The sequence below is a fragment of the Debaryomyces hansenii genome (genome assembly GCF_000006445.2).
Source record: "Debaryomyces hansenii CBS767 chromosome G complete sequence".
In the NCBI taxonomy this organism is placed as follows: domain Eukaryota; kingdom Fungi; phylum Ascomycota; class Pichiomycetes; order Serinales; family Debaryomycetaceae; genus Debaryomyces; species Debaryomyces hansenii.
The window spans coordinates 384,906-411,292 of NC_006049.2; the positions used below are offsets into that span (position 1 = coordinate 384,906).

At 37.2% G+C, this 26,387-nt stretch overlaps 17 protein-coding genes across 17 annotated transcripts; 9 read left to right on the forward strand and 8 right to left on the reverse strand. All coding sequences in view use genetic code 12, as the record gives it.

The window, feature by feature from the left end:
- Positions 1 to 256: 256 nt before the first annotated feature.
- DEHA2G04466g (DEHA2G04466p) lies at positions 257 to 1,858 on the forward strand (the record flags this gene model as incomplete). The annotated part of the gene is made up of 1 exon (XM_461740.1): positions 257 to 1,858. The coding sequence occupies one exon, from the start codon at positions 257 to 259 to the stop codon at positions 1,856 to 1,858; it is 1,602 nt and encodes a 533-aa protein (XP_461740.2).
- A 344-nt stretch (positions 1,859 to 2,202) lies between these two features.
- On the forward strand, positions 2,203 to 2,514 carry DEHA2G04488g (DEHA2G04488p; the record flags this gene model as incomplete). Its single annotated transcript, XM_461741.1, has 1 exon — positions 2,203 to 2,514. One exon carries the CDS (start codon positions 2,203 to 2,205, stop codon positions 2,512 to 2,514), a length of 312 nt encoding a protein of 103 aa, XP_461741.1.
- Positions 2,515 to 2,627: 113 nt separating this feature from the next.
- DEHA2G04510g (DEHA2G04510p) lies at positions 2,628 to 5,189 on the reverse strand (the record flags this gene model as incomplete). Its single annotated transcript, XM_002770529.1, has 1 exon — positions 2,628 to 5,189. One exon carries the CDS (start codon positions 5,187 to 5,189, stop codon positions 2,628 to 2,630), a length of 2,562 nt encoding a protein of 853 aa, XP_002770575.1.
- Positions 5,190 to 5,725: 536 nt separating this feature from the next.
- Positions 5,726 to 7,198, reverse strand: DEHA2G04532g (DEHA2G04532p; the record flags this gene model as incomplete). Its single annotated transcript, XM_002770530.1, has 1 exon — positions 5,726 to 7,198. The coding sequence occupies one exon, from the start codon at positions 7,196 to 7,198 to the stop codon at positions 5,726 to 5,728; it is 1,473 nt and encodes a 490-aa protein (XP_002770576.1).
- A 135-nt stretch (positions 7,199 to 7,333) lies between these two features.
- DEHA2G04554g (DEHA2G04554p) lies at positions 7,334 to 8,362 on the reverse strand (the record flags this gene model as incomplete). Its single annotated transcript, XM_002770531.1, has 2 exons — positions 7,334 to 8,253; positions 8,323 to 8,362. The coding sequence occupies 2 exons, from the start codon at positions 8,360 to 8,362 to the stop codon at positions 7,334 to 7,336; spliced, it is 960 nt and encodes a 319-aa protein (XP_002770577.1).
- Positions 8,363 to 8,545: 183 nt separating this feature from the next.
- Positions 8,546 to 9,292, forward strand: DEHA2G04576g (DEHA2G04576p; the record flags this gene model as incomplete). The annotated part of the gene is made up of 1 exon (XM_461744.1): positions 8,546 to 9,292. One exon carries the CDS (start codon positions 8,546 to 8,548, stop codon positions 9,290 to 9,292), a length of 747 nt encoding a protein of 248 aa, XP_461744.2.
- A 146-nt stretch (positions 9,293 to 9,438) lies between these two features.
- Positions 9,439 to 10,086, forward strand: DEHA2G04598g (DEHA2G04598p; the record flags this gene model as incomplete). Its single annotated transcript, XM_461745.1, has 1 exon — positions 9,439 to 10,086. One exon carries the CDS (start codon positions 9,439 to 9,441, stop codon positions 10,084 to 10,086), a length of 648 nt encoding a protein of 215 aa, XP_461745.2.
- A 126-nt stretch (positions 10,087 to 10,212) lies between these two features.
- On the reverse strand, positions 10,213 to 10,980 carry DEHA2G04620g (DEHA2G04620p; the record flags this gene model as incomplete). The annotated part of the gene is made up of 1 exon (XM_461746.1): positions 10,213 to 10,980. One exon carries the CDS (start codon positions 10,978 to 10,980, stop codon positions 10,213 to 10,215), a length of 768 nt encoding a protein of 255 aa, XP_461746.1.
- Positions 10,981 to 11,462: 482 nt separating this feature from the next.
- DEHA2G04642g (DEHA2G04642p) lies at positions 11,463 to 13,472 on the forward strand (the record flags this gene model as incomplete). Its single annotated transcript, XM_461747.2, has 1 exon — positions 11,463 to 13,472. The coding sequence occupies one exon, from the start codon at positions 11,463 to 11,465 to the stop codon at positions 13,470 to 13,472; it is 2,010 nt and encodes a 669-aa protein (XP_461747.2).
- A 177-nt stretch (positions 13,473 to 13,649) lies between these two features.
- DEHA2G04664g (DEHA2G04664p) lies at positions 13,650 to 14,531 on the reverse strand (the record flags this gene model as incomplete). The annotated part of the gene is made up of 1 exon (XM_461748.2): positions 13,650 to 14,531. One exon carries the CDS (start codon positions 14,529 to 14,531, stop codon positions 13,650 to 13,652), a length of 882 nt encoding a protein of 293 aa, XP_461748.2.
- A 133-nt stretch (positions 14,532 to 14,664) lies between these two features.
- Positions 14,665 to 17,892, forward strand: DEHA2G04686g (DEHA2G04686p; the record flags this gene model as incomplete). Its single annotated transcript, XM_461749.2, has 1 exon — positions 14,665 to 17,892. One exon carries the CDS (start codon positions 14,665 to 14,667, stop codon positions 17,890 to 17,892), a length of 3,228 nt encoding a protein of 1,075 aa, XP_461749.2.
- A 56-nt stretch (positions 17,893 to 17,948) lies between these two features.
- DEHA2G04708g (DEHA2G04708p) lies at positions 17,949 to 18,932 on the reverse strand (the record flags this gene model as incomplete). Its single annotated transcript, XM_002770532.1, has 1 exon — positions 17,949 to 18,932. One exon carries the CDS (start codon positions 18,930 to 18,932, stop codon positions 17,949 to 17,951), a length of 984 nt encoding a protein of 327 aa, XP_002770578.1.
- Positions 18,933 to 20,282: 1,350 nt separating this feature from the next.
- DEHA2G04730g (DEHA2G04730p) lies at positions 20,283 to 20,978 on the reverse strand (the record flags this gene model as incomplete). Its single annotated transcript, XM_461751.1, has 1 exon — positions 20,283 to 20,978. The coding sequence occupies one exon, from the start codon at positions 20,976 to 20,978 to the stop codon at positions 20,283 to 20,285; it is 696 nt and encodes a 231-aa protein (XP_461751.1).
- A 163-nt stretch (positions 20,979 to 21,141) lies between these two features.
- Positions 21,142 to 21,561, forward strand: DEHA2G04752g (DEHA2G04752p; the record flags this gene model as incomplete). Its single annotated transcript, XM_002770533.1, has 1 exon — positions 21,142 to 21,561. The coding sequence occupies one exon, from the start codon at positions 21,142 to 21,144 to the stop codon at positions 21,559 to 21,561; it is 420 nt and encodes a 139-aa protein (XP_002770579.1).
- A 271-nt stretch (positions 21,562 to 21,832) lies between these two features.
- Positions 21,833 to 23,452, forward strand: DEHA2G04774g (DEHA2G04774p; the record flags this gene model as incomplete). Its single annotated transcript, XM_002770534.1, has 1 exon — positions 21,833 to 23,452. One exon carries the CDS (start codon positions 21,833 to 21,835, stop codon positions 23,450 to 23,452), a length of 1,620 nt encoding a protein of 539 aa, XP_002770580.1.
- Positions 23,453 to 23,672: 220 nt separating this feature from the next.
- On the forward strand, positions 23,673 to 25,235 carry DEHA2G04796g (DEHA2G04796p; the record flags this gene model as incomplete). The annotated part of the gene is made up of 1 exon (XM_461754.1): positions 23,673 to 25,235. The coding sequence occupies one exon, from the start codon at positions 23,673 to 23,675 to the stop codon at positions 25,233 to 25,235; it is 1,563 nt and encodes a 520-aa protein (XP_461754.2).
- Positions 25,236 to 25,271: 36 nt separating this feature from the next.
- DEHA2G04818g (DEHA2G04818p) lies at positions 25,272 to 25,958 on the reverse strand (the record flags this gene model as incomplete). The annotated part of the gene is made up of 1 exon (XM_461755.1): positions 25,272 to 25,958. One exon carries the CDS (start codon positions 25,956 to 25,958, stop codon positions 25,272 to 25,274), a length of 687 nt encoding a protein of 228 aa, XP_461755.1.
- Between the last annotated feature and the right edge of the window lie 429 nt (positions 25,959 to 26,387).

Genomic DNA, 26,387 nt, shown 5'->3' on the forward strand with positions numbered 1-26,387 from the left:
AAGCAAACAGCGATTTCCGGGTTACTATTTTTTTAATGGTATTAATGCTCTAAATCAACTCCAAACGACTCATTATAGATCGGTTATACCCTGGAGGGCCATAGAAGGCCCATTACTGGGGTTTCTAGCTCTTTATAGATGTAGAATAGGTATTTGTCAGATATGTACGTAAGAAAGCGACAAACTCGACAAATGCGACAAAACTTTTGGTCTTGAAAGCATTCTTCGAAGATATATTTGGTATACCTAAGTAAAGATGCTAATAGACAAGGATACGAGGATCCCAGGAGTTCCACACAACGATGAGTTTGATAATTGGCTACTTAAGGATAATTTTATAAAGGTTCATCCAGGATTGACGATTGGATCCAGCAAGCTAGGTGGAATTGGGCTATTTTTCAACCAAGACAAGGATGCCGGAGTCAAAGATGATATACTTGCCAGGATACCTAAGGATGCGACTTTTGATTACATGGGTTTGTTACAAATATTGGAAGGGTTAAAGGAGGCTGAAAAAGATCAGGAAGCTGAGGGGGAGGAAGTTGCTGAGTCAAGCATTATCACAGCGGTATTGAAAAGTGTGCAACCAAGCAACGAAACGGAGATACTTACATGCTATTTCATTGGACTCAGGATTTGCTACAATAGACGTTATCTGACGGAAGTGAAGACCGAGTCACCTTTGTCCAAGTTTGACCCATATTTGAACGTTTTGGCTCATACTGAGGTTTTGGGCTTACCCCAGGAAGACGTAGGCTATGAAGATGAATTTATTCGCAGGCTAAGAGCAAATGCAGACCGCCTACACGAAGAGTATAATGAGCTTATAGAGGATATTGAACATGTACATCCTTGCTTGACATTCGAGGAATATTATCAACTCTGTGGTGCTATCAAGTCGAGAGTGTTGGAAATTCCACATAGCAGCGAAACCGAAGAAGATTATTACACCAATATCACATTGATTCCTTTGCTCGATTTTGCTAATCACCTGAACGCATCACGAAGTCATGCATACTTTGACGTTGACAAATCGACGAACGACGTGTTGTTGAAATTGAACCGTCTGAGAATGCCACAAGGTGTCTTTGAGATCACCATTAGTTATTCCACCACCGAATCCATTCAGCATTTCATAGAGACATATGGGTTTATTCCACAGAGTAACGATTTTCAGCTCCTTGAATATAGGGTATCCCCCGATGTCTGCAACCACCACATCAATGCGATTATGAACACATCAGGACAACCATACGATAAAATAATGAAATGGCTACGTATATTGCCGCAATTCCAGCTTGTCAAATCTTCAGATGATATCTTCGTGAACTTATTCAGTAATAGCCTCCCACTTATATTCATCGACGGATTACAATACGATGATAAATGGACCGAAAATGCCTACGAATCCTTCAAAGAGTTCAACGGGATTGAATTGTCCCAGGAGGAATTTACTCAGTCTGTTTTACCCATGTTACAACGCCAAGAGTCGGATTATGACTTTATCAATGCCATTGGCCAGATCGGTGTCGTCTGCAACAAAGAATTCCCAGCACAAGAATCAATTTTACAAGTCTCAAATTACGACTCCGATGAGGCGTTCCAACTGCTTATCTCTAAGTGTAATTCATTCATCGTCAATGTAGCACATGCTGCGCTCGATGCCAAGCCTCCGTCTTCTTCATCTAAAAGTTTCTCCCAAATGACTACAAGCTACTACAAAGTACAACACACCTTCTTTCTGGCTCTCGTCGAAAAATATGACAAAACCAAGGACTTGTCATTACCAATTGAACTAGCAAAAGATGAATGGGAAACCGAATACAGGTCTGCCCCTAAACAAATTACTCTAAACTAATGATCATCAAGATTTTTGAGTTGTACTCATCTCAAAAAATGCACCACTTTTTTGAACGTTTCCCTCTAACCATTATTACTTCTACATTGTTAATGTAATAGTTCTACATAGTTCCATATATTTCTACATATATCCTACCACATGATTCCAAAATTTATTTGGCTATTCATCACTTGGATTAATAATCTACCTGCAAATTCGATGTGGACCTGGAAGGTTTACAAAATTCACGTGTCGTTGACAATTTGTCAGCCTCGACCCATTTTCCAATTGCTGGTCTTATAAGAGTAGCTGGAAAGAACCTATTGATCAATTGATTAAAAAATAACATTATATATTATACAATGGTTGCTGCTATCACTTCTAAACAAGAATTTACCGATGCTTTATCTCACGATGGATTAGTCGTTGTTGACTTTTTCGCTACATGGTGTGGACCATGTAAGATGATTGCTCCATTATTGGACAAGTTCTCAGCCGAATACAACCAAGCTAAGTTTATAAAGGTTGACGTTGATGAATTTGGTGAAATTGCTCAAGAATATGAAGTCAGTTCTATGCCAACTGTTATCTTCTTCAAGGGAGGTGAAGTCGTCAACAAGGTCATCGGTGCCAACCCAGGTGCTTTGAAGCAAGTCATTTCGGCCAATGCTTAAAGATTGAATAATTAGATACGATATATATATTATAATTGAAATTATTCGTTAAACTAATTAAAATGTCGAGTGTAGGAAATATATAGTTGTATAAGGAAAATGATGCAAGGGGTCTAGGTGAGACTACCGAGGAAGTCACCGACAATATCAAAATGAATGAGATCATCCCAATGGACCGCATGGTCATTCTTCGCTTCAAGGTCTAGCTTGTTCCGTAAGAATATGAGTAGGGTATCGTAGATCAAGTAGTATTGACGTAAGTTTTGAACCATGGAAACACGCTGTCTTCTGAAATTATCAACCATTGAGTATATCGGGTCAAATGCTAGGTCAAAGCTAGGGTTTGCTTCGAGGATATTGATGAGCGAATCAATTGTACATAATGTTCCTGTTCTACCACATCCGGCAGAACAATGGATGATCGTGGGAAATTCTTCCAATTTAGACGAACAGTTCTGGAGAATATGATGCTTCAATGAAATAATTGATATTAAGTCCTTGGATTGCAATACCGCCCCCATATCAGGCCACGATAATAAATGGATCTGGAAGATTTGGTGAGGTTCAAGGTCATCCATTGAGACTTCAAACCGCCGCAATATAATAGTATTTTCGTTCTTGTAGTTCATGGTATCAACCATCTTCACTTTGATTATGTTATTATTCGACTTGTATTCACCAGATTTCCAGAATGGCGAACATTTGTTGACACCGTTTTCAAACTCATCTGTAAGTGAAATTACTAACGGAGTTTTATGGTTCAAAGCACATTTCCAAAAGTCACCGGTGGTTTCATTTAATGGTCCCTGTGCGCCGATGTATTTAATATGATGAATGATCTTACTTGTCTCCGTAATCCTTTCTAAATCCTTCAAAGGGTTTAAATATGATGCATTAATGTAATCACATAATTGTCCCTTTTTGGTCATAGTAGGTAAATCATTCAATTTAACTCTAGAATGTTCAAAGAGAAAAATGTCCTTGTATCTATTTTTATGTCCATACTCAATACCGGAACTGATGGATGGAGCATGAAGGTTTTCTGCATCTATAACTGAACCACCTGGAGATAATTTTTCTTCCTCTATTTTGTCATCAACATTATTCGATTTATTTATAGTGAATGCATCAAGTAATCTATGTTTTTCATTTTTCTCCAAGTTATTAAAGTCTTCCACCAATTTCGTCCGTTTTGATAAACTGCTCCTTATCCAAATAGGTAAGCGGTTTTGATCATTACTTGAGAGCTTATCGAAATGATGGGATAAATTAGTCAAACTCAAATCAGACGCGCCTTCTAAATTATCAGCCAAAAATTCTTCGTTATGTCTAAGTTTGAATTGTTTTTTTGGAGTTTGTGGAAGTTGAAAATTAGATAGAATCGGCGTACTTGTATCCACCATGTTAATACTTTTCATAGTTGGAATATCCGATAAAGAAGACGATCTGAATTTCCCCGCAATATCTTTTACTGGCAACAGGGGAACCGATCCATGCCTCACATTACCGTTTCCAGATTCTACCAAGCTAGGAAAGCTTTCGGAAAATTCTTGATATTTACTGTCAAGAATAAAAATCGAGTCCTCCCATGACTTAAAATCCATGAACTTTTTCGCCATATGATACAAGTTCGGAGAATTATTATAACTATCATAAAGTAAAATGCTAGGGAACTCCGTGCAATTATCATCTGTACCTTCAGATTCGGCTGTGTTCAAGTTATTTAAATTTTTGCCACCATAGGTGGAAATATGCCCTTCGAAAATACTTTTTTCATAAGCAGGCAATGCCTTTATGCATCTATTCAAGTCATAATTTGCTCTCTTCAATAATGTCAGGGGCAAACAAATATTGATTGATCCCCTTATATGCGATTTCACGTATTCTGTGAATGGTCTAACATCAATGACTAAGATCTCTGACAATTTTGACGTAGAGTTCATGATTTGTTTCATTATATCATTATTTGTATTAATCGAAATCGTTTTGATCCGGTTGGAGTTTTCTTGCGATAAGGTGTCTATGAGATCTTTACAATCCACATTAATGATCTTATTTGGTTTTTTGAATTGTTCGTTCTGAACCATCTTGTAGGTTTCGCTAAGTGTGAGCGATGGAGTAGTAGTATGCTTCTTGAATGAGGGCGGATGATTACTATTTAACACTGGGTCCATGTTTGGTAATGAGCTTGTGGGAATTAGGCTTGGCTGGTGTTTGGTTGGCGACCTATGAATGTAAAAATCAAACTTCGGCTCCACCGCCGATCTTGCTCTTTCTTCGTCTCTACTCAGTGTTTGTATATGCTTGCCTATAGGAAGCTGTAAATTAAGGGGATTTTTCTTCTTTCCATGCTCTATTTCTTCAACAAGCGTCTCTGTGGAAAAGACGGAGTCATTCCTAGTATTTCTGACATTAAGAGACCCAGATGAACTGTCACACACCGTTGTATCCGAGTTAATCGATGACAATGAATTATTCATCTTATTATGGACTGACGGTGGCGCCATGTATCCCGTTGTCCCTTTTTCAGATATCGGAATCTGTGGATATTCGGGTTCACGCGTAGGTGTCTTGGTCGTGAAATAGTCATTTGCATCCCCCTTTGCCCCTTCCACATGCTGTGATGGTGGAAATGTGAAGTTTGGTGATGCACAAATACTTGGTGATGAACTCATCCTTATCTATATTGGTTTCTCTCCTATGCTTTTGGTTTTGTCTCTCGTTTACACAAACAATAAAAGTGCTCTGAAATCCGTTCAAGTATACTTCAAATACCTCTCTGAACGGCCCTGTACGCTTTATATTTCTTCTATATGGTATGTCTGTTGATATAAACAATAACTTTGTATACCGTATACTTTCAGTAACTTTCCGTCTTTTTAAAATTTTTTTCTTCCCTTAGGGTTTTGCTAAAATCGGTTCTTTTGAATAAATAAAATGCACTGACTTAAAATATCATAAACTATTCCACTATAATTTATATTTACTAGTTTGATTAGTCTTTTGTATATTAGCCATCTATATACTACTTGTAGTAATATATTTCAGATAAACCCTTTTTTAAATTATAAATAAACCAATTGTTATATAGCCAAAGCGGCTTGTTTCAAACTTTTGATGAGAAAAACTAGATCTACGTATATACAGGTGAAAAAAAGTAACGGTTACCTATTATGGAATAAATATATAGGAGGCATATACATGCTTACTGCTACTTACTTCTTCGTTTAGAGTCCTTCGACTTGTCATGGGAGATGTTTCGTAACTTTAGTTTAATTTTAGGCAACGGCTGCTCTGTAGGGACTTCAGAAGGGTCTTCGGTAGGGTCAGATGGAACACCCACGCTGACACCAACACCACCTCTTGACTTTCTGCGCTTGTTGGTAGATCTTGGATCTAGAGGATAGAGCGGAGGATGTTTGTGTTCAGATGCATTTGTAGAATGGGCCAGATTCGGCGATTCATGTTGGCCATTCGGGTCTTGTTTTTGGTATTTTTGGTTTTTGTTTTGTTTGTGGCCCCGTTGATGTTTATGCACTATAGGTACTGGCTCTTGGTGGTCATCTGGGTCGCCCTCCTCCTCGTCATCAAAGAGGTGAGGGTTAATGACCTTGTCGGTGGCGTCGTGTATCAAGGTGGCGTATTCAGACTCATCTTGCGCCACGCCATCCTTAATCATTTTTTTCATCAATTCGCTCTCTTCCTTTTGGGCGTGGGATGATGATGAAGAAGGTGCAGACAGATCGGCATGATCGAAGGGCGAGATACTCTTGTCTATACTTACGCGATGTACTGTGTTCAAAGTATTGCTCAATCCATCGAAGTATATTTCGTTCACGTTCAAATTCTTGCTGGGGTCCAAGTTCTTCTGCTTTAGATTTTGCAAGCTGCTCATCCCCTCTTCGTCCTGTTCTACTTCGGACAATATTTCACCACACTTTAACGCTGCCCCATCTTGCGATGTATATTCCTTAGAGTGGGCGATTCTGCTATGGTTCAAAAATCCCTGTGCCGACGAAAAATTGCTTCTGTTGCAATCGGGACAAGTGAGCTTTACAATCACCCCGTCGGTTCTTCTGTAAAGACATCCCAAACTGGCGGACGGCTTGCTTATTGATGTACTGGGCCTTAATGATGATGTTGTAGATCGTGTTCTGTATGAATATTTGGGTTCTCCCGCATACCCTTCTTCCAGTATTGACGCCTTTGGGATATGTGAACCATCCGGTATACCAGAAAGATTTGAATAATTAGCTGATAATGATCTATTGAGCAAGTTGTAGTACTTTACTGTGAAGTCATTGGGTTCATTCTCCAAACTGACCAGCGATGGAACCTCGAAAAACTTACGTAGTGTTATCATTTGAGACTCACATTTGCCTATTTCTTCTTTCGTGAGTGTCAACTCTTTGTGTTTCAACCGAATCTCCAAGTCTATTTGATTGGTAATGATATCTCGCAACTTTTCAATAGGTGTGTCCTGGAGTCTCTTAATTAGCATTTCTCGGTCAACTGCCATTGTCTCCTGTGATGTTTCTTCATCATTATTGTGCTCTATCGGTTCTTGTACTCTTTGCTCTTGTGGTGCCACTTGACCTGTCTCTTCCATTTCTCTCCTAGGTATGTCGAAGACATCTATATGTGGCTCCGGTGTGGGTATGGACGTGGGCGACATATCACTCATTGTATTATATATTAGTTTTCTACTTCTTTTCTTCTCCTACCGTTGCATTTTGTTTATAAGCATATTATCTAGGATTAGACGGTCGAGATTATTACTGCATATAGTGCCTCCGATATCAAAACGTTGCTCGAATAATCACAATAATAAATCTATAGGGTCCTTTCCTTTAACACACTTCAGTAATAGCTGCTTATAGGTAAGTTCCCCCTTATAGCGTACTTTGGAAGATCGAGTTCTTCTTCTAGCTAGTTTTGCGCTTGGCTTCGATTTAGACTTGGTGGTCGCTTTAGACTTTGAATCTACCTTCGATTTAGATTCCAGCCTTGTTCTGCATTTAGATACAGGTTTGGAATTTACACTTGTTTGTGTCTGTTTAGGCCTTTCAAGTAATTGGACTCGCTTATTTTCCCTTGGTACATGCTCTTTCTTGGTTACATTAACAATCTCCTTCTTCTTTGAATTTTTCTTAGGTTTGAAATCATTAGCCATAGGATGGTCAGGAGTTTTTTTTGTATTTGACTTCGCTGGTTTTGGTGGTTTCTTAGCGTCAATTTGTTGACCCGCTTTTTTTGGCCTGGTCGGCTTTTTCTGTGGTTTGTTCGCTGCAGCGCTATTTAGGGAGCAATTTCCTCCGCTACTAGGTGGTGGTGATAGCTGCTCTATTAGCAGCATTAGACTCTCTTTATTTATTGAATCGTGTATTTTATTGATCTCAAGATCTAGCTGTCGCTGATTATTGATTTGCTCTTCTTCGATTACTTGACTATTTACCAATTGAGAGTTGAAGGGAGTGGATGTTGCTTTAAACTCAAGCTTCGTTTCAGCTTTTTCTTCTTCTTCTTCTTCAAAAATGGCCCGTAGATTTTCAAGCGAATAGTCATCCTTTTTTACTATTTTGGTAGCGACTGATCGCCGTTTTCGCTTTGGCTCTGGTTTGTTTATCCTTTTCTTTGGGTCATTTATTCTATTGGGTGCTTCTTTTAATGGAACCCTCTTCTTCGCTTGGTTGTTGGTTGATCTCACTTGTTTCGACCGTGGGTAAGGTCTAACCGCTTCTAAAATAATTAGTACCAATTTAAGCACATTTTCACACACACACTTTAAGTATTCGAATGTCTACTTACTACTCGCATCCTCGAATACTTGAAATGCTTTTGGTGGCATTGAATATATCTAATCAATCCCCTTCTACTGTCATGGTAAATGGTTGTAAAAAAACGAAAATAAATATAGCACGACATTTTTGATTTTTTACGACATTTGACGATAAATTTCAGATCCACGACATTACTTACAGACTCTGTTTAACTGATAGTGATCTTCCCTATATCTTATATCGTACTCACCATGTCCAAAGAGGATATTATATTACCATCTGCATCATCATTTTCTACGCTAACAATCTCCGATACGCCAACATCAGGATTTGGGTATAATCCAGCAGTCGGTCCAACATCTAATGCCATAACCCAAGAAACATCGAATATCTTGTTGAACAAAAAAACAGTAAATTTAACACCAACGTCGGCCAATTCTATATATGATAGAAACTTGAATAAGAAGACGCCGGAAATCAGCTTGTCATCGTTATCGTTTTTGTTTTGTGAAATTGTCAATTGGTCCCATAAGAATTCAAAAGGAATCCAAGACTTGGAGCTGAGGCTAAATGGGCTTGGTTATCAGATCGGCCAAAGGTTTCTAGAGCTCGTTAAGCTTCAGGAAGGAATAAAATACGGTAAGAGAGAAGTTAAAATTATTGAAATATTACAATTCATACATGGCTCCTTGTGGAAGTGTGTGTTTGGTAAAACTGCCAATGAATTAGAAAAGTCGCAAGATGTCAATAACGAGTACATGATTACAGATAATTCGCCCTTGATTTCAAGGTTTATAAGCATTCCTAAAGACTACAGTAATTTAAATTGTTCTGCATTCACAGCAGGAATAATCGAAGGAGCTCTCGATTCAGCGTATTTCAATGCTACAGTAACAGCACATTCGGTTCCTCAGGAAGGTTATCCTTTGCGAACAGTGTTCTTGATCAATTTCGACGATCTGTTATTCATTAGGGAGGAGTTACGTTTCAATCAATAGGTTTATATAATGGAATACATGAAAAATCAAAAATGACACAAAATTGGAGTATTCTAAAATTTTGATACTTCGACAATAATTCAACGATTGTAAAATATACCCTTATATCCAAATATATCATCAACTATAGAGCATAATTGTTTATAATGGGTTTAACTATTAGGCAAGCTACGGTAAATGATATCCAAGCTATGCAAAATGCCAATTTGCATAATTTGCCAGAGAACTATCAGTTAAAATATTATATGTACCATATTTTATCGTGGCCACAAGCTAGTTTTGTCGCAACAACATATGAAGATGTCTCAAATGATGTGGCACTGACGGAAAACGAAGAAATAGAAGATCCAAAAGGAGATACTTCATATATTAGGAAGGGAGAGAAGATTGTGGGATACGTATTGGGGAAGATGGAAGATGACCCAGAGGCAGAGGATAAGACTCCACACGGACATATTACATCCTTATCAGTGATGAGAACGTACAGAAGAATGGGAATAGCTGAAAAGTTGATGCGTCAAGCATTATATGCGATGTGTGAATCATTCAACGCAAAATATGTTTCACTTCACGTCAGGAAATCTAATAGGGCTGCATTACACTTATATAGAGATTCCTTAAATTTTGAGAACACTTCAATTGAAAAGTCATACTATCAGGATGGGGAGGATGCATATGCAATGAGAAAAGAATTGAAACTCGAAGAGTTGGTACCATATTTATCTCAAATGTCTGAAGAAGTTGATGATTTCTCGAAAGATTTGTTAGAAGATTTAGAGATACCTATAGCATAGTTTAATTTAATAAAAGTTAATGTATTACAGATATTATATACCCCAAAGTACGAACCATGAAAACAACTATTTAAAATGCAAATATAAAACTGAATTATAATAAGAGTGGTAATAGAAACAAAGGGATTAATAACGTTCTTTCATTCTAGATGCAACTGTACGTAAATTACCGTAGACCTTACCTGGAGGCGAACCTAAAATCAATGAAACCACTGCTTCTCTGGCCATTCTGATGTGCGTGAACCCACCTAAAATATGTATCTTAGAATCAGCTAACACAATTCTGGTTCTAGTAGCGTTTTCAATCGCAAACTTAGTCTTACCATCTTTACCAGCAATTCTACCGATTGCTCTCGATAAATGGTCTCCGTTCAAGGTCTTAACATCCTTGACTTCAAATGTTTCGATATATAAGTCATCTAATCTCAATAATGCAATGGCATCATCAACGTCAAATCCCAAGGTGAAAGCCTTGACAAAATCAGCTCCCTTTTGTAATGCACCCTGGTCCACTGTATTCTTATTTGTCTTCATTTCGATCGTCTTGGTCTTCAAGTTCATTCTTACTTGCAACTTTAAGTGGTCCACTAATGGTGGATAGATCTTGGTCCATGTGTTCTTCAAAGGTGTCATTCTGTGTGGTGGTACCGGCACCTTTCTGCTTTCCAACTTGACCTTCATTCCTGATTTTGATGCTGCTGAAAACTTTGGTTTCCCACTTTCATCTAACACCATTTCGCTGCTTTCCTTCTTTTTGCTAGCTCCCTCTTCGTTTTCTTGAGGAACCGACCCTGCATCTATTAACATCTCTTCTTCTCCTTCTATTCCTTCGTTGGAGACCGCCTCCACATCTTTCGATTCTGGTAAGTCTTTGATTGCTGTTGGAGCTGCCATGTTTATCCTTTTTTCGACTACTTTACAAGTGAATCAACTGTATACTCTTCTTATCATAGAGTGAAAAAATATACTCATCTCAAATTTTTTTTACTATGCCGGTCACGTGAGGCTTCGAACCCCATATATGCTTAGTAGAGGGCCCTTTATTCGTCTATACAACTGATGATCGTGTGCTACAGTAGGGGTATGTATTAATACGACGTAGAGCTTCTCCCCTTGTGGTTATTATTATGTTTAGATCCCCCAAATTGAATTCAAGCCTAAGATTGTCTAAATCAACTAAATAGAAATTTTTCCACTGGCTGGTGCGAGATTTTTGTGAATAGCCAGTAACTCTTGCTTGAAATATTTAGAACTTATTTAGCAAGATTCACATAGTTAGGTAAGAAACCGTTTAAAATAGTCGGATAAGTTAGAACGGTAGTTTCCAATTGATATAATTCTTACCATTTTGAATTTAAGTGTGTGCTCGATTAGAAATGCTGATAATACTCAAGAATATGGCATTTTCACGGATGGTATCACGTATGCCACTAAATGGTGGAATTAGCAACTTTGCCCGACCAATGGGATATTTTCATAGACCTCTTTCAGGATCTTCTATATTTTCAAGGATAATGACGTCTCAGAGAGTTAAGAGTGAATGGCGTTCTGTATGTGGAGTTAAGCATCAAGCTTTTTTTAGTACGATAGGAAGCATTCAAAACCAGCATAAAGATAAGAGTGAAAAAAATAATTCAAAGATAACGAAGGCTGCATTACTTTCACAAGCTTCGAACCGGTTTTCAAAGTTTTTGATTCATATAAAATGGCCACTCATGAGAAATAACCGGCCATTTACCATGGATGATTTTACAGCCTTTTTCTCGTGGTTAGTGATGGGTAATGTACTATGGATTATTTTAGGAACTACAACGTTCGGATTGGTAACTATGTATTCGATTCATACGTTTGATAATATCCGTAACTCTATCAAAGCATATTACACAGGTGACGACGAGGACAATAGTGGTAACGGTGACAGAAAGCATTCTGACGACAGCATATTAGGTTATATTACCAGCAGCATTTTATCCAATGGATTGGGAGTTATTATTGAGTTTAAGAAAGGAAATGTCCTTCCAGAATTAAAGGATGGTATGTTAAGGTTCAAGAAATTTAATGTCTACTCAATACATACCTCATCAGAAGCAGGCGAAGATGAAGGCAAATTAGAAGAAAAGACGGCATTGAAATTCAAAGCAAATGTAGAGACCATGGATATTTCATTGTCATTTGGAAAATGGTACGAAGGCAAGGGATTAATAAATGAGCTTGAAATATATGGTATTAATGGTAAGGTTTATAAAAGTAGCGAGGACCATCAGGATGCTTCTGTCGAAGAATATTTACCTTTTTCTGCTGGAAGATATAACGAAAATCTCCATTTCCAGTATGACATGAACGACCATAACGCCGAGGAATTGGAATTGGTAAAACAGAAACGAAAGAACATTTTGATGGAATCTAACTATGAGATTTCGCATGTCAAGATTCATGATTCCTATGTTGAAATAATCGATGTTTCTAATAAAAACCCCTTAAAGATTTCTATATTCAACTGTGACTTGCCACAACTAAGGGGAAATCGTTTATTAATTGACTTTTTCAATGCCAATAATGTTACCGGTGCAATTAATGATTCCATGTTCACTATTCACAAACGTCAAGAATTTAATAATCCAACCAATGATAATAAGATCGTGAGGTTCAAGTTAGACGGCATCAATATGGAAACTATTTCTCATAGTCAAAAACTGAAATTTAACTGGATTGTTAACGGAAAAGCAGAAATAATTGCTGATATAAGGTTACCTTCAGTCAACCAAGAATCGGAAAATAGCTTTACACTTGGGAATGAATATAAGAAGATTTCTGATATCTGTTCTGAAATATTCGATGAGTTGATTGATGTGACTAGCCCATCTTCCCCGGAAAAGTTACCTTCAACTGAAAAGAACGATAATGATAACACTCTATTGAAGAGTGCCTTGGCAGCTATCTATCAAACTTTCTCCCCAAGCAGTAGTGAATCGAAGAAATCTTACAACACCACAGATTCTTCATCAGAATATGTTATTGTAAATTTTAAGGTTAAATTTTATAATTTGAAAGCATCTTTGCCCCAACATTTGCCAATGGCGTTGTCAAGCTCGCTCCCATTTATCAGTTTACAAGATTTACGGTCGTTGATTGCTTATGTGAATGACAATGCATCGAACAAACCAATAATAATTAAAACAACTGTTATTGAAAAGCTATCCGATTTGTACAACATAGAAAATTTGAGCCAAACCAAAATCGTCGATGAAATTGTGAGTGATGTATACGATAATTTATTAAAGATTGTCAAATTAGATGAGAAAAGGATTATTAATGAAAAGTCGTCATCGTGGTCTCACACGGTTGCTAGTCAGCTATTATTATTAGGATTGGGAGTTCTCGCATAACTTCCAATAATAGTCTCGAAACTAGCACCATAAAGAATTATGATTTATGATACCATGCTTTGCAAAATATTTACCGTAATCCCTACAGGGGTAAGGTTGATTTATAGTATTTTGTTTATTTATTTATTAACTAATGCAATACGTTCGTTCGTATCCTGTAATTTATTTGCAGTAATCTTATTTTGTAGCATTTAAATCTTTATTTCTCCTTACTACAGGAATATCAAATTTGGCACCTCTTTTTACTAATAAATCAGCCATTAATTCGTCTTCGACAGCTTTCGCCCCAATCCCCAATAATACACCCTTCTTCCTTCGTTCTAGTAAGGGCTTCCCAGCGGATTCTATATTCTTGCCTTTGTTCTGTTTCCACCCCATTCCTCTTAATAACGCTGCCCCAAACTGATCTACCGGTACCTCTTTGTATTGTTCTATGGAGTCTTCATCTGGTTTCGAAGATATATCCTGCTCCACAATTTCGTCTTCAGAAGGAATCGGTATTATCAATCCCTTGTCGTCTAGTTCTTCTCCCTTTAGCAAAGACAGTCTTATACGCTCCTCCTTGGACATAGTGTCGTTTGATTCCGCATCCACTACAGACTCTTTCGAATTAGATTTTTCGGGCACGCTCAACCCAAATTCAAGATTGTTATCATCCTTCGCTATCACTTTTTGTCTATGCTCTTGGTTAGGAATATACATGCTATTTTGCTTCTTTCTTATTTCTTCTTTCCAATCCCTACTCGCAGTTGTAGGTTTAATGATTAACGGTTCTGTAACCTTGGTATTAACTGCCTTATTTCCGGCTATGGCCCCTCCTTTCTTCTTGTCAAACGAATCAATAGCTACCACGGCATCCTCACCTTCTGATTCAGACTCAGATCCAAGCAATGCATTAGGATTGAGCTTTCTTGTTTCATTTTTTTGCAGCGATGCAATTGACTTCTTAGGTATGATGTTAGTCTTCGATCCTCCAAATGCAAATGATATTTTTGGTTTTGATTGCGAATTTGGTTTATTTATCTTGTCTTTCTTAAGATTCATTTGGAAGCCGGCCATCCTGTCTCCAAAATATCTTCTTGCTAGCTGTAGTTTCTAGTTTACATCTGTTACTACTATTATGACCTCATCTTGTAGGTGAGTTGATAGTGACACAAAAACACGTTTGGCTAGCGCGGTGCAACACTATCAGATGTGTTTAGTTTCGTATCAACTAGAACGTATTGTAAGCGTTACATTTGAAGTGGATGGTCAAGATATGCTTCCTCGATCCCGAGAGCAACATAACAAGCTAACTGAAGGTGAAAATCAAGAAGCAATTTACATTACACTGTCGCCAGACCAAAATCATTCACATCAACAAGACAGTTCACAGTCGTTCAACTCGACCTGCTTCACAACAGCTTCTCTAAATATGAGTTCAGATGAGTCGATTATGTTTCATGATGGTGAATTCTCTAAGTTAAACTTTGAAATTCCAGAATCCGTACGTGGAGATGAAAATGGAAATATCGCTATATCTGATTTTATGGACAAATCACAACAACCAGATCAAGACAAAGTATTTACGAATACATTAGCAACAGACTCGTCAGACGCATTTACTGACGCTCAGGATTCAAATTCACAAGCTAGTGTGTCTGAAATTCGTCCGAATAAGCCTAATTTAATGGCACTTCTTTCTGGTAAACAAACATCAAAAAAGTCTAAGTCAAAGGTACGAACTAATGAAGATAAAGGACAAAATCAAAATGAAATTCAAGAACCCCGTAAAGAAGAAGAATTTGAACACGATGAAGATATAAGTATAAACGAATGCATAAATGACTCCTTCACGGAGTCAAAAAGTAATGATTTGCGAAAAGAACATGAAATGCTAGAATTAGAGAAGAAGTTTTATAATGACAATATAAAGTCTGTCACAGCTAAGGATTTTTTAGCAAAGCTAAATCAAAAGACCTTACAAGACAAAAATAAGGATACCGAGAATGTTGAAGAAACGCCGATTTGCATCAATGATGAAGGTGATCGTGAGCCTGTTCTCATAGAAATAGACAGTGACGAAAACAAGGATGAAATCGAATTATTAGAATCTAAAGTTTTCAGCGGAAATTTGAAAAGGACGTCTGCGAGAGATATATTTCATTCTTTCAGACCGCTGCCAACTCTACTGAATAAGCACAAAGCAGCAAATGTAAACAATCGTTCCTACACAGTTTCCTTCAGAATGAACCCAACAAGCCTCAAAGAAATCCAAATGAGTAGTAACCCATTTTTCACGAAAGGAAATAAACAGACAGCATCGTTACCTGGAGCAAAATCCGTTTTTGAAACTTTAATGCAAAACCCAAGTTTTAAAAAGAAGAAACTAGTAACGCTCCGAGTTGAACCTAATAAATTACGAGAAGTAACGAAACCTTTAAATAATCCATTGTTTTCCAGGGGTACGGTAGGTGTGAAGGGCAAAAGCGCTAATAGCTTTTTTAAATCAATGATGGAAAATGCGTCAGGAAGCACACATAAGTTATCAACCTTGCAGAAATTAAAGGAATTATATCCACCATCAATATCAAGAGAACAATTACATGTTTATGATAAAAATGATACTCCTAATCCCAATGCTAAGAGACTAATGGGGCTTGTCTTGAAATCTGAGCACAAGCCATATTCGAATCTAGATCAAGATACGAAAGAGGAAGATATATCAACGATCCTTAACCCACCACAAATCGATACTACACCACATAAATATAAAGTAGAAATTGAATCGTACTCAAGCAAAGAGAAGCTATTAGAATCTATATGCAAAGATATACCTCTGATGCAATTATATCCTCCATTAATGAACATATACAATAGATATTTGGACACATCAATTGATTGGAACAATAAAGAGTCACTGTTGTGGACAAGTTTATTCCAACCTCATCGTATGAGTGACGTTTTAATATCGTCCACGAAACAGAACGATATCAAAACTTGGGTTCTGAATTCATTTGCAAGATTAAAATCGCAGACTCTCAAGACACCTAGAAACGTTTTGCTTAAACAACAAAAGAGGCAGAGAAAGAATGTTTATAGTGGCATAGACGGCTTTGTCGTAGATGATTATGGTGACTATTTTCAAGATGGGTCGGAAACTGAAGAAGACGTTTTTGTTCCGCTTTTAATAATTCACGGATCTACTGGTTCATGTAAATCAAGTTCTGTTTATGCTGCCATCAACGAAATTAATGGTTATGTTTATGAGATTAATTCTGGACAACCGAGAGGTAAGAAGGATATCTTGGGAACTTTAAAGGAAATGTGTACGACTCACCTAGTTCACAGACAAAATGAAGAAAAACAATTTCAAAAAGGTATTATATTACTTGAAGATTGTGACATTCTTTTCGAGCAAGATAAGAACTTTTGGCTTGCGGTTCATGAAGTTCTCAATATTTCCCGAAGACCACTCATTATTACATGTAACGATCTAACTGCTATTCCTCAAAGTATTATCGAGTTTGCTAATGATGAAGATGCTATAATAAATCTTGACGAAAATGATCATGACACCGTAGCGAATTTCAAAAACTATTTACTGTTGTGTTGTATTAGTCAGGGATTTCAAATAGATGCTCCTATTCTTGAGAACATATTGAAGGATTGTTACAACGGAAGTTATGATTTACGTAAGGCTTTAATGTCTTGTCAAATATTTTGTCAGAATTATGCTATTGATATTCTGGGTGAGACTAACCACGAAATATATATCAGAAAAATTAAATACAATTCCTTCAATGAAACTAAGAATAATGATACAGAATACTCACTTGATGAACTAACGGATAATATTGATCTTTTATCAGTATCGGATGTAATTTCTTCAAATTCACATTCTTTGATGGAGCATGAATCAATCCCTAACGAACTTCTTGATATTTACTTCATTGATGAATCAACCAAATTAAGACAACGTACCTTGCCACATGAATTAAATATTGGCGATTTTATTCTGGAGGCCAACCTGATCGAGGACCGACCATCGGTGAACATGTCGTCTTTCAATAAAATAAGAGAAGCGACTACAGCTTTTACAGCTTCACGTTCAAAAGAATTGCCTAAGTTTGTTCAAGATTTGTATTCCGCTAGGAGCGTAAGGGCGTCAACTAGATCAATGACTGATTCAACAGAAAGTCTTACTGACTGGCAGCGCGATATTACAGGAGTTTCAGACTCATCTATCTGTAATTATTTGTCTCCTTTGCCGTACATTTTAGAGCTCGCCCCATTCGCTAGACAATGGTGTCGTTATCAAAACTCACTTGATATTGTGGAAGAAGATACGTTGGAAAATCTGGGAGTCAGTGTTAAGAAATTTATTGGTTGGAGACAATTTCAAGATAACTCCAAACAAGTATTGAATACTTTTATATAGCATATTGTACAATAGAAATAAAATATATACATTTCTTCGAAAATCGAATGCACGGTTTAGATAAATCTAGTTCTAGTTTTGACAAGTCCACCACCAAAAGACCTGGCAGCCTTATGCTTAAAATCCGTTGATTGTAATCTTCTCCATGCCTCTTCTATATGATATGGCATAATAGGCTTAGCTAATTCATCAGGTTTATCAAAAAGATATTTTCTCTTCCTCTTGTTCAATTCTTTGTTTAAGTTTCCTGCTTTAACTATCAGTTGCTGGATCAATTTTTCTTCTGCGCTTTTAATCTGCATTGCTTCTTCCGTCAAGGAACAAACAATCTCAAACGTCAAAAACCCTAAAATATCTACAACATCATCATTTGGTCTGGAATCACACAACTGGGTAATTTGAGCCCATTCTCTAAACCTTTTCGCTTTCCTGAATGTAAATGATGCCTGACGGCATTCAGACCAATGCACATACTCTTCCTTAGTCATATTTTTAGTTCTATCATCGGCCATCTTCAACCTCTTCAATGAAGCCATTGTCGCTGCTTTTTCATCGTCGTCAACTTGTTCTGATTCCTCTGCTGCTTCGAGATGCTGCTCCGAAAACATGAATTGAAGCTCCCATGGAAGTCTGATTTTCAGCTTTTTATATTTAGTTAACATCTTAGAATCAGTAGCTTGTACTGCTGGTGCACCAGTTGCCCCGCCACTAGCATCACCTTCCATCAATGACTCGGTTCCTCCTCCTTCTTGATCTTTAGCATTCTTACGAACGTCCTTCCAAGAAAGATAAGTTCTCAATCTATTCACCTTAGCTTTATCATGTCTCATCAAAAATATAACATCTTCAGGTGCTATCGACTTGGTTCCTCTAACACCAGCACTTTTAGTAGCTTGCAAAAGTATTTCAATTACTTGACCTCGTACAATATCTTCAATTAATGACGTTGTTTCTACCGGAGCATCGTTAGATTCTCCCAGTACAAACATCATCTGCTGTATCTCTACTCGATACTTGTGTTTATTCTCCTGTGACGACATATTGTATGTATATACCTAATAGTATTATTACATAGTTAGCTCCATGTAACCTAAATAAACCCTGGTTAATTATGGTAAGGCCGGGTAACATGAGAAACTATATAAAAGCGATTTGGATCGCCCTCTTTATTGATATCGAAAATTTTTCAAAGTATGAAAACATTCTACTGAAGAATAACATTATTCAAATGGTATGTACTTCTGTATAACCCCAAGTAAAGATTGATAAAATGATGAATCTGAGTGCATTTGGCTCGAGACTTTTTGTCGATGTGGAAAAAACCAAGCTACCTTATTTTTTTTTGTCTGACATTTTCAATTTAACTTGATTACAATTATGATTTCATTAAGTTTGAATCCATACTAACAAATGTGCAGTGTGTTAAGTAGTATATATTTAGCATGATGAATAAATGAATTACGACCAAGAAAATGTCCAAATGTAGAATATTATGAGATGAATCGGCATCTTGAACTTGCCGTAGCTTGAGATCTTTCATATTCTCGTTTCCTTGTAGTACCTACCGATGTCTAGGCATGTCGCTAGCTATATCATGTTAGTTGGAATGCTTGTCATTAGTGAGTGAAGATTTTGAAGTCATCGCAGGTTTTGTGTCTTTTTGAAATGGTTATTTGCTGCAAAAAGACCGTTGCTGGTTTATAACGATAACCCAAAACAGAACCTAGCGATGAGGTTACAGAGGTTGATATGTATGCTCTTTGTTTCTATGTTATATAGACTGCCAACATAAATCTGGCTTATTTGTATACTATTATTTTTGTGTTAGTAACTACGGAACCCCCAAAGTGTATATGGTATATTTATTAAATTACTTACAAACTTCTCGTTCATTATCTTGTTTATCCTTTAAATTCATTTAGACCCGTTTCAGCTTGTTTAGTGTATGTTGTAGTTGTTTGAAATCTCCTGGAGGTCATTTTGCACATTGTTGTGTTTTTTTATTATATTTTAGAAATTTTGCAGTAATTCTCAAAAATCAGTACTCTTAAAATATTTATTAGTTTATAGAATAGGACGGATTTTGATTCATGCCAAATTACGTGTAACGACTACCTAGATACTCTAATACTTCAACATCCAGGTCCTAATTTACGATTGCAATAATCAGAGCACATATCTGATATCATTGTAGCTCGAGCATCCATAACACAAGGTAATTCGAATAATCGGTCAAACTAACTTTCAAGACACAGTCTTATGTCCCAATTATGATTTGGATCAGAAATCTCAAACACTAATGCAAACTATCAAGTTTCAACTATACATCATTTACAGATCACAGTAAAATTCATTATACATTAATCTATGGTAGTTTACAACCTAGTATATCATAACGCAATAACTAGAATCAAAAGAATACACAACGCAGCCACCAATAATCCAATGCAACAGTCGCTAGCCCGCTCCTTATTTTTTTCAAGTATAAAGCCCACTCTTTTCAAACCCCGTTGAACCTTATTTCCCACTATATCCATATCCTGATCCAAACCTTCTAACATAAATCCCTGCTCCTCCAACTCAGAGCCCATCATCGTAGCTTGTTGGTTCAAGTTATGCATAGTCTGGTGAATCGAGTCCAATTGCAAGTCCTGGTTCTGTATGTATTCCTGCTGCTGAAATTGTTCGAATTCACTATCCACTCTATTATTGTCATTAAATGGATTATCCTGCCCAGTATTATCTTGTGAAATTCTATTTGACATCGTCGTTATCTCTCTCTGTCTATTAGGATCGGCTAGTTTTGTTTGCCAATCATTTTGTAACGATCTAATCTTGACTTCCAATTCCTTCAATACCTGTTTACGATTTGTGATATCCGTTGGATTCAATTGAAATTTCTCTGGATTGGCCTCACTTACCGTCACGGCTTGTGATAAATCTTGTAATGTTTCATTAAGATCTTGATACGAATATTGAAAGTCTGTCTTCGCATCTTCAGTTATATACTTCGTTTTCCGAATGAAGTCCTCGAGATTATGTATTTGTGACCAGCAGTCATCCTGAACATCATTGAATGGATCCATAATTGCTTACCAGGATGATGTTGTACTACGTTTTAATACATTTATTTACCACCTTGTGCCGATCATATTTAGGGACTTTTGAAAGTGTGTGTGCGGGATAAAATTCTACTGCCAGATTCATTATAGTGAAGATTTATCCTTTTGTTTAGCATTAGTACATACCATGGACGCAGTAGAGGACACAAATAAGAGAGAATTGGAGAGAGTCGACTCAAACAATGCCTCTGTCGAAAACGGCGGATCATCGTCGCAGACGAAACGCCCCAAAACTATTTCAGAAGATAAACAAGAACCAAATCATGGCAATGAATTGCCAGTCCATGAGGTGGTAGGAGGATCTTCGGTCAGACAATACTTGAATAGACACTTAACACAGCATTTGCTAGAGGGATTGCGTGATGTGAGTAAGAATAAGCCTGAAGATCCATTGAAATATCTTGGGGAATTTTTGATCCAGAGATCGAACCAAATTGTCAATGGCGAAACTGATACTCCTGCCAGTAGCATCACTCCTCATGGTAACTATAATGCAAAGTCTAATACTGAAGATGACCCACCAGTGAAGTCAGAGCAAGATAATTGATGTTCCGGTAGTTTACCACAATATATTGTACACTAGATGGCGACTCTTGAGCCTAAAATTACACAACCAAAAACATGGATACGCCCGTCCGGAATTATACTTTTAATTGTCTATATATGTCTAATAATTCTATATTTCGTCGCCTTTTTGATGTAGACTTGTTCCTCAGTACGATCAATTTTTGCGCAATGTTAATGGCTCACTAAAATAAAATGATATGAAATGGTAGCGCCATCAGGTATTCTTTCAAAAAGTTAAGCATATCATTATAATGGCAGGTTCCAATACATTACGGCCATATTATGACCACGACACGTTTGATGCAGGGTACTCAGTAATTTTTAAGCCCGGCGTAGGGTTAATTGATACCGAAACAAATAAACCGATAACATCGTCATTGGCATCCTCCATTGCTAAACAGTCGTCACAAAGAAATTTTAAACCGGGACAAAATATAGGATTGTCAGGATTGTCAAGCAAGAAATCAATAGGTGATATAGGAATTGGGAAAACCACAACATCGAATGGCACGGATAAAAATTACATTTATGATTTAGAGTTCCAGGAATACTTTGACTTTAATAATTTGTCTGAATTACTTAAGAACTTGGTTTGGAATTTTTGTAAGAATTACTTCAAGGTATTGTTATCACAGCCTTTGGAGATCGTTCGTTTGCTTTTACAAGTGGGTACATTTGACTTTAGTGATAGTCCGCCTAAGAGACGTTCACACTACTCCAGATTGTTGAATAAACTGAACGTCAAAAGTTCGAATACACCACAGGTGACCGATATATCTGATGAATCTGAAGGTGAAGTGAACTATTTTGAGTCACCAAGCCCCTCAATGAACTTGCCGAAGGAGAAATTAAGAACAAAATCACCTACTAAAATTCGTAAACTGCGTTCTGACAGAAAAGCCAAGAATAAGAACAAGATTCAGCCTGTTTCTCTTCACACGATAGACATTATGTCGTCCATAATAGCAAAGGATGGACCTTTTGCTCTTTTCCGAGGTATTAATGCATCATTTATACACCAAACATTGTCTCATACCATAGAAGCGTGGATTACTGGGTTTATTTCGCCCTTCTTAGGAATCCCAGACCCATTCTTCTTGGATTTAACACACCTGACCGAACCTTTGAAATCATTATGGTTATCAGTACTGGCATGTGTGTTGACGGGATTGATTTTGATGCCACTAGATTTGATTAAAGTGAGATTAATGATCACTCAGTTCAACAAGCCCGTGAGCAACGAAGAAAGCGGAGTTTCGTCTACTGATTCCCTGGTTACAAATATCAAGGAAGAAAAAATACCTGAAATAAGTACTCGTTCTATCCGTGACTCGATATGCAACTTCCCTATTCATTTCCTTGTCCATCCGCCACCTACGATATCCTGCTTAACAATATTGCACCAATTTTCAACCAGCATCTTCCGAAAGGCTGCTCCATACATTTTGTTTATCAGGTTTAATATTGACTCGTACCTGTCACCAAACTTGTACACCTTTGTGAACCTCTTCCTGTTGATATTGGAATTCTTCATAAAGTTGCCCGTGGAAAACTTATTGAGAAAGGAACAAGTAAGATTTTTATTGAGACCTAAGTCAGTGGTGGAAGATGAAAAGAAAGTCATTAGTATCGAGAGCGAAGAGGACGATTTGATTATCGACTTTAATAATGGCTGGAAGGATGACATTGACAACGAAGTAGAGGATTCTGATGGAGAGCTTAAACCTCTCAGATCAATTAGCTTATGGCAAAGAATTAAGATATTGGGCTTGTTCAATGGTTGGAGAGTCGGTGTCCTAAATGTAATTGGTTTCTGGGGCTATAATATTTTAAAGAAAAATGGCGCCGAATTGAAAGAAGAGCGATTATGAGTTTCTGTTTAATGACTTACTTTGATATTTGTATATAGATATGGACATCTTTTGAGCTTGAGCTTCATCTTCTAGTAGTAGTTACAATTATAACGTCCTTTATTATCTTCACGTGACACATAGTATTGTTGTATTCGTAATTACTCTTGGGACTTAAGTCTCCTTCTACTTGATTACTCTATTGTATTTATACAATTAATTACGGAAGTATTGATATACTATGGCCTCTGCAGAACCGTTTAGTACTGATGATTTTGAAAACAATAATCCATTCTCTGCTCCAAATCATGATGATCACATAAATCAGGTCGAAGAGCCAGCATATGAAGAAGAACCAATGAATGAAGAAATAGCGGACGAACAACAAGATAATACCAATCAAGATGTGAAAGGTTACGAGAAGTTATCAGAAGAAGAGATGCGTAAGTTATTACCAGAAAGATTTACGGATAAATATCAGATCAATATAAAGCTCACTGCAATCGAGAAGAACAAGGCCGGAAATCCAATATTGAGATTTGATGCCACGGTCAAGGGGTTGCCAAAGTTCCGTAGCGAGACGTATAAGGATATTCGTCGTACGTACAATGAAATTGTGAAGTTTAACAAGTACTTGACTGTTTCTAACTTGGAAGTATTTGTGCCAGTTATTCCTCTGGCAATTACATCATATCCCGCAAACGGGGAGGACGAAGCGAAGCAATTGCATAGCATATGGCAAGAATGGTTTAATAGGATTACAAGTAATCCAATATTGATTCGGGATGAAGAATTCGTGTATTTTATTGAAAATGATTTTGGATATTCCGTTATCAATAGTGGCCGTAAATCATCGGTTGCCAGTGGTTTGGTTCGTAGGACTTTGAAACAATTGGCGATTCCTTACGATCCATATGAAGAGTTAGCTGAGTTTAGGCCTTTAATTAAGTCGTCTTATTTGATTTGCCAGAAATTGCATAAAATATTGGACAGGAGTTCCAAGGCTGAAAAACAATTATCACTTCACATCAATGAGTTGGCGACGAAGCTAAACAATTTATCGGAATTTGAGATTATACATCCAGGAATGAAAAACATGTGGGAGAAACTTTCAAGAGTAACAACTATTCAGTCAGATTTGACTTTGATTCAACTGATTAATGATATGGGTAGTTTGGGAGATGGAATCCAGACCTTAATCAATGATTTCTATGAAATTAAAGAAGCGCTCACGAATCGTCATTTGATAATGAGGGAATTATTGCAAGCAGAGACTCAAACGAAAACAAAACACTATCAAGCTACCAAAATTAAGAACAAATCCGCGTTGGATCCTATAAAAGTTGACGAAGCTATAAGATCTTTAGAGTATGCGACCAAGACCGAAGAGTCACTTAATTTACAAATAAAGAGGATTTCGGGTGAGATGTTGTACGAAAAGGAAGAAGTGCTAAACCACGTTGACCAGAAATTTCAAAAAATGTTTAAAACGTATACATTAAACAGAGTCGATCAGCATAGAAAGATCCTCAAGCATTTGGAGCATATACGATTAGACATTAGGATCATTGATGAAAAAGGTGGTTTATCGAGATTAAACAGAGACAATTTGAGCAATTTGAAGCACAACTTGACCCAGTCCCAGTCAAACAACGGCGATTCGTGGTCCTCCAGAACCTTCAGATCATTAAAAAATGACAGAGAAGCGCAAAAGGAAGTATCAAAAAATCAAAACAATTCAAAAGACGACAATGTTGTGGATGCCAAGCGTGCAGCTAGTATCTTGGGAGTTGCTACGTTTTAGTGTTGTCATAATTATATATATTTAGAAAATATTTATTTAGTTAACTAAGTATCTCTTCTCAGCTTCCTTCCAGTTAATAACCTTCCAGATAGCCTTGAAGTAATCAGCTTTAACGTTTTGGTACTGTAAGTAGTAGGCGTGTTCCCAAGCATCAATTGCAAGCAATGGAACTAATGGTCCCGTAACAGTGTCTTGGTTGTAAGTAGTAACAACATCTAAGGATCCACCATTTTCCTTGTTCTTGACAAGGAAGGCCCATCCAGAACCTTGAATACCGGCCAATTTAGCGTTGGCGATCGATTGCAAGTTCTCGATCGATCCGTATTGAGCAGCAATTCTTTGTGCCAATTCAGAGTCCGACGATGGTGGTTCACCACCACCTTGCTTTTCTGGTGCCAAGTTCTTCCAGAACAAACAATGGTTGGTGTATCCACCACCATGGAAGTTGATGTTCTTTTGTAATTCAATGGTCTTCTTGACTTCGCCCTTAGACTTAGCTTCGGCTTGTTGCTCAATTGCTGTGTTGTAACCATTGACATAAGTTTGATGGTGCTTGGTGTAATGTAATTCGTTGATTTGTCCAGAAATGTGTGGTTCTAATGCACCAAAGTCCCAGTCCAAATCTGGCAATGAAATCTTAGTTCTAACTGCTCCAATTGTGCTCTTAGCAGCGGTATTTGAGAATCCACGAGAAACTGTATTTCTTAAAGTAGATGAAAGCATTATTATTCTTATCTTATGATTATCACTCAACTATTGAATTAATGTTAATGAGAGAAAAAGTCTTCCTTATATACTATTTATGATTGCGATTTATATGAATGCATATTTAATTGGTTGCGCTGCTCGTCGCATATACACGACCGGATTATTAATAGTAGGAAGTCCTTAGATTTAGGAAGGATCTGTAGGTGGTTCGTAAATGGAGGGCCCAAACAATAACGGTCCTGTAGAAGCATCTTATACAGCTTTAAGTGAGGTACTACGGGGGAATTTGGTATAGTTAAAAAGAAATGCGTAGTCTGTAGCTATACGTATGGAAAGTTTTCATTTGGCCGTTTGACGAATTGTCCAACCACGGGGACCAAAAGTCACCGGGACAGTGGAGATGTGGGAGGATGGGACCAGGATGACACTAGTTAGGGTAGTAAG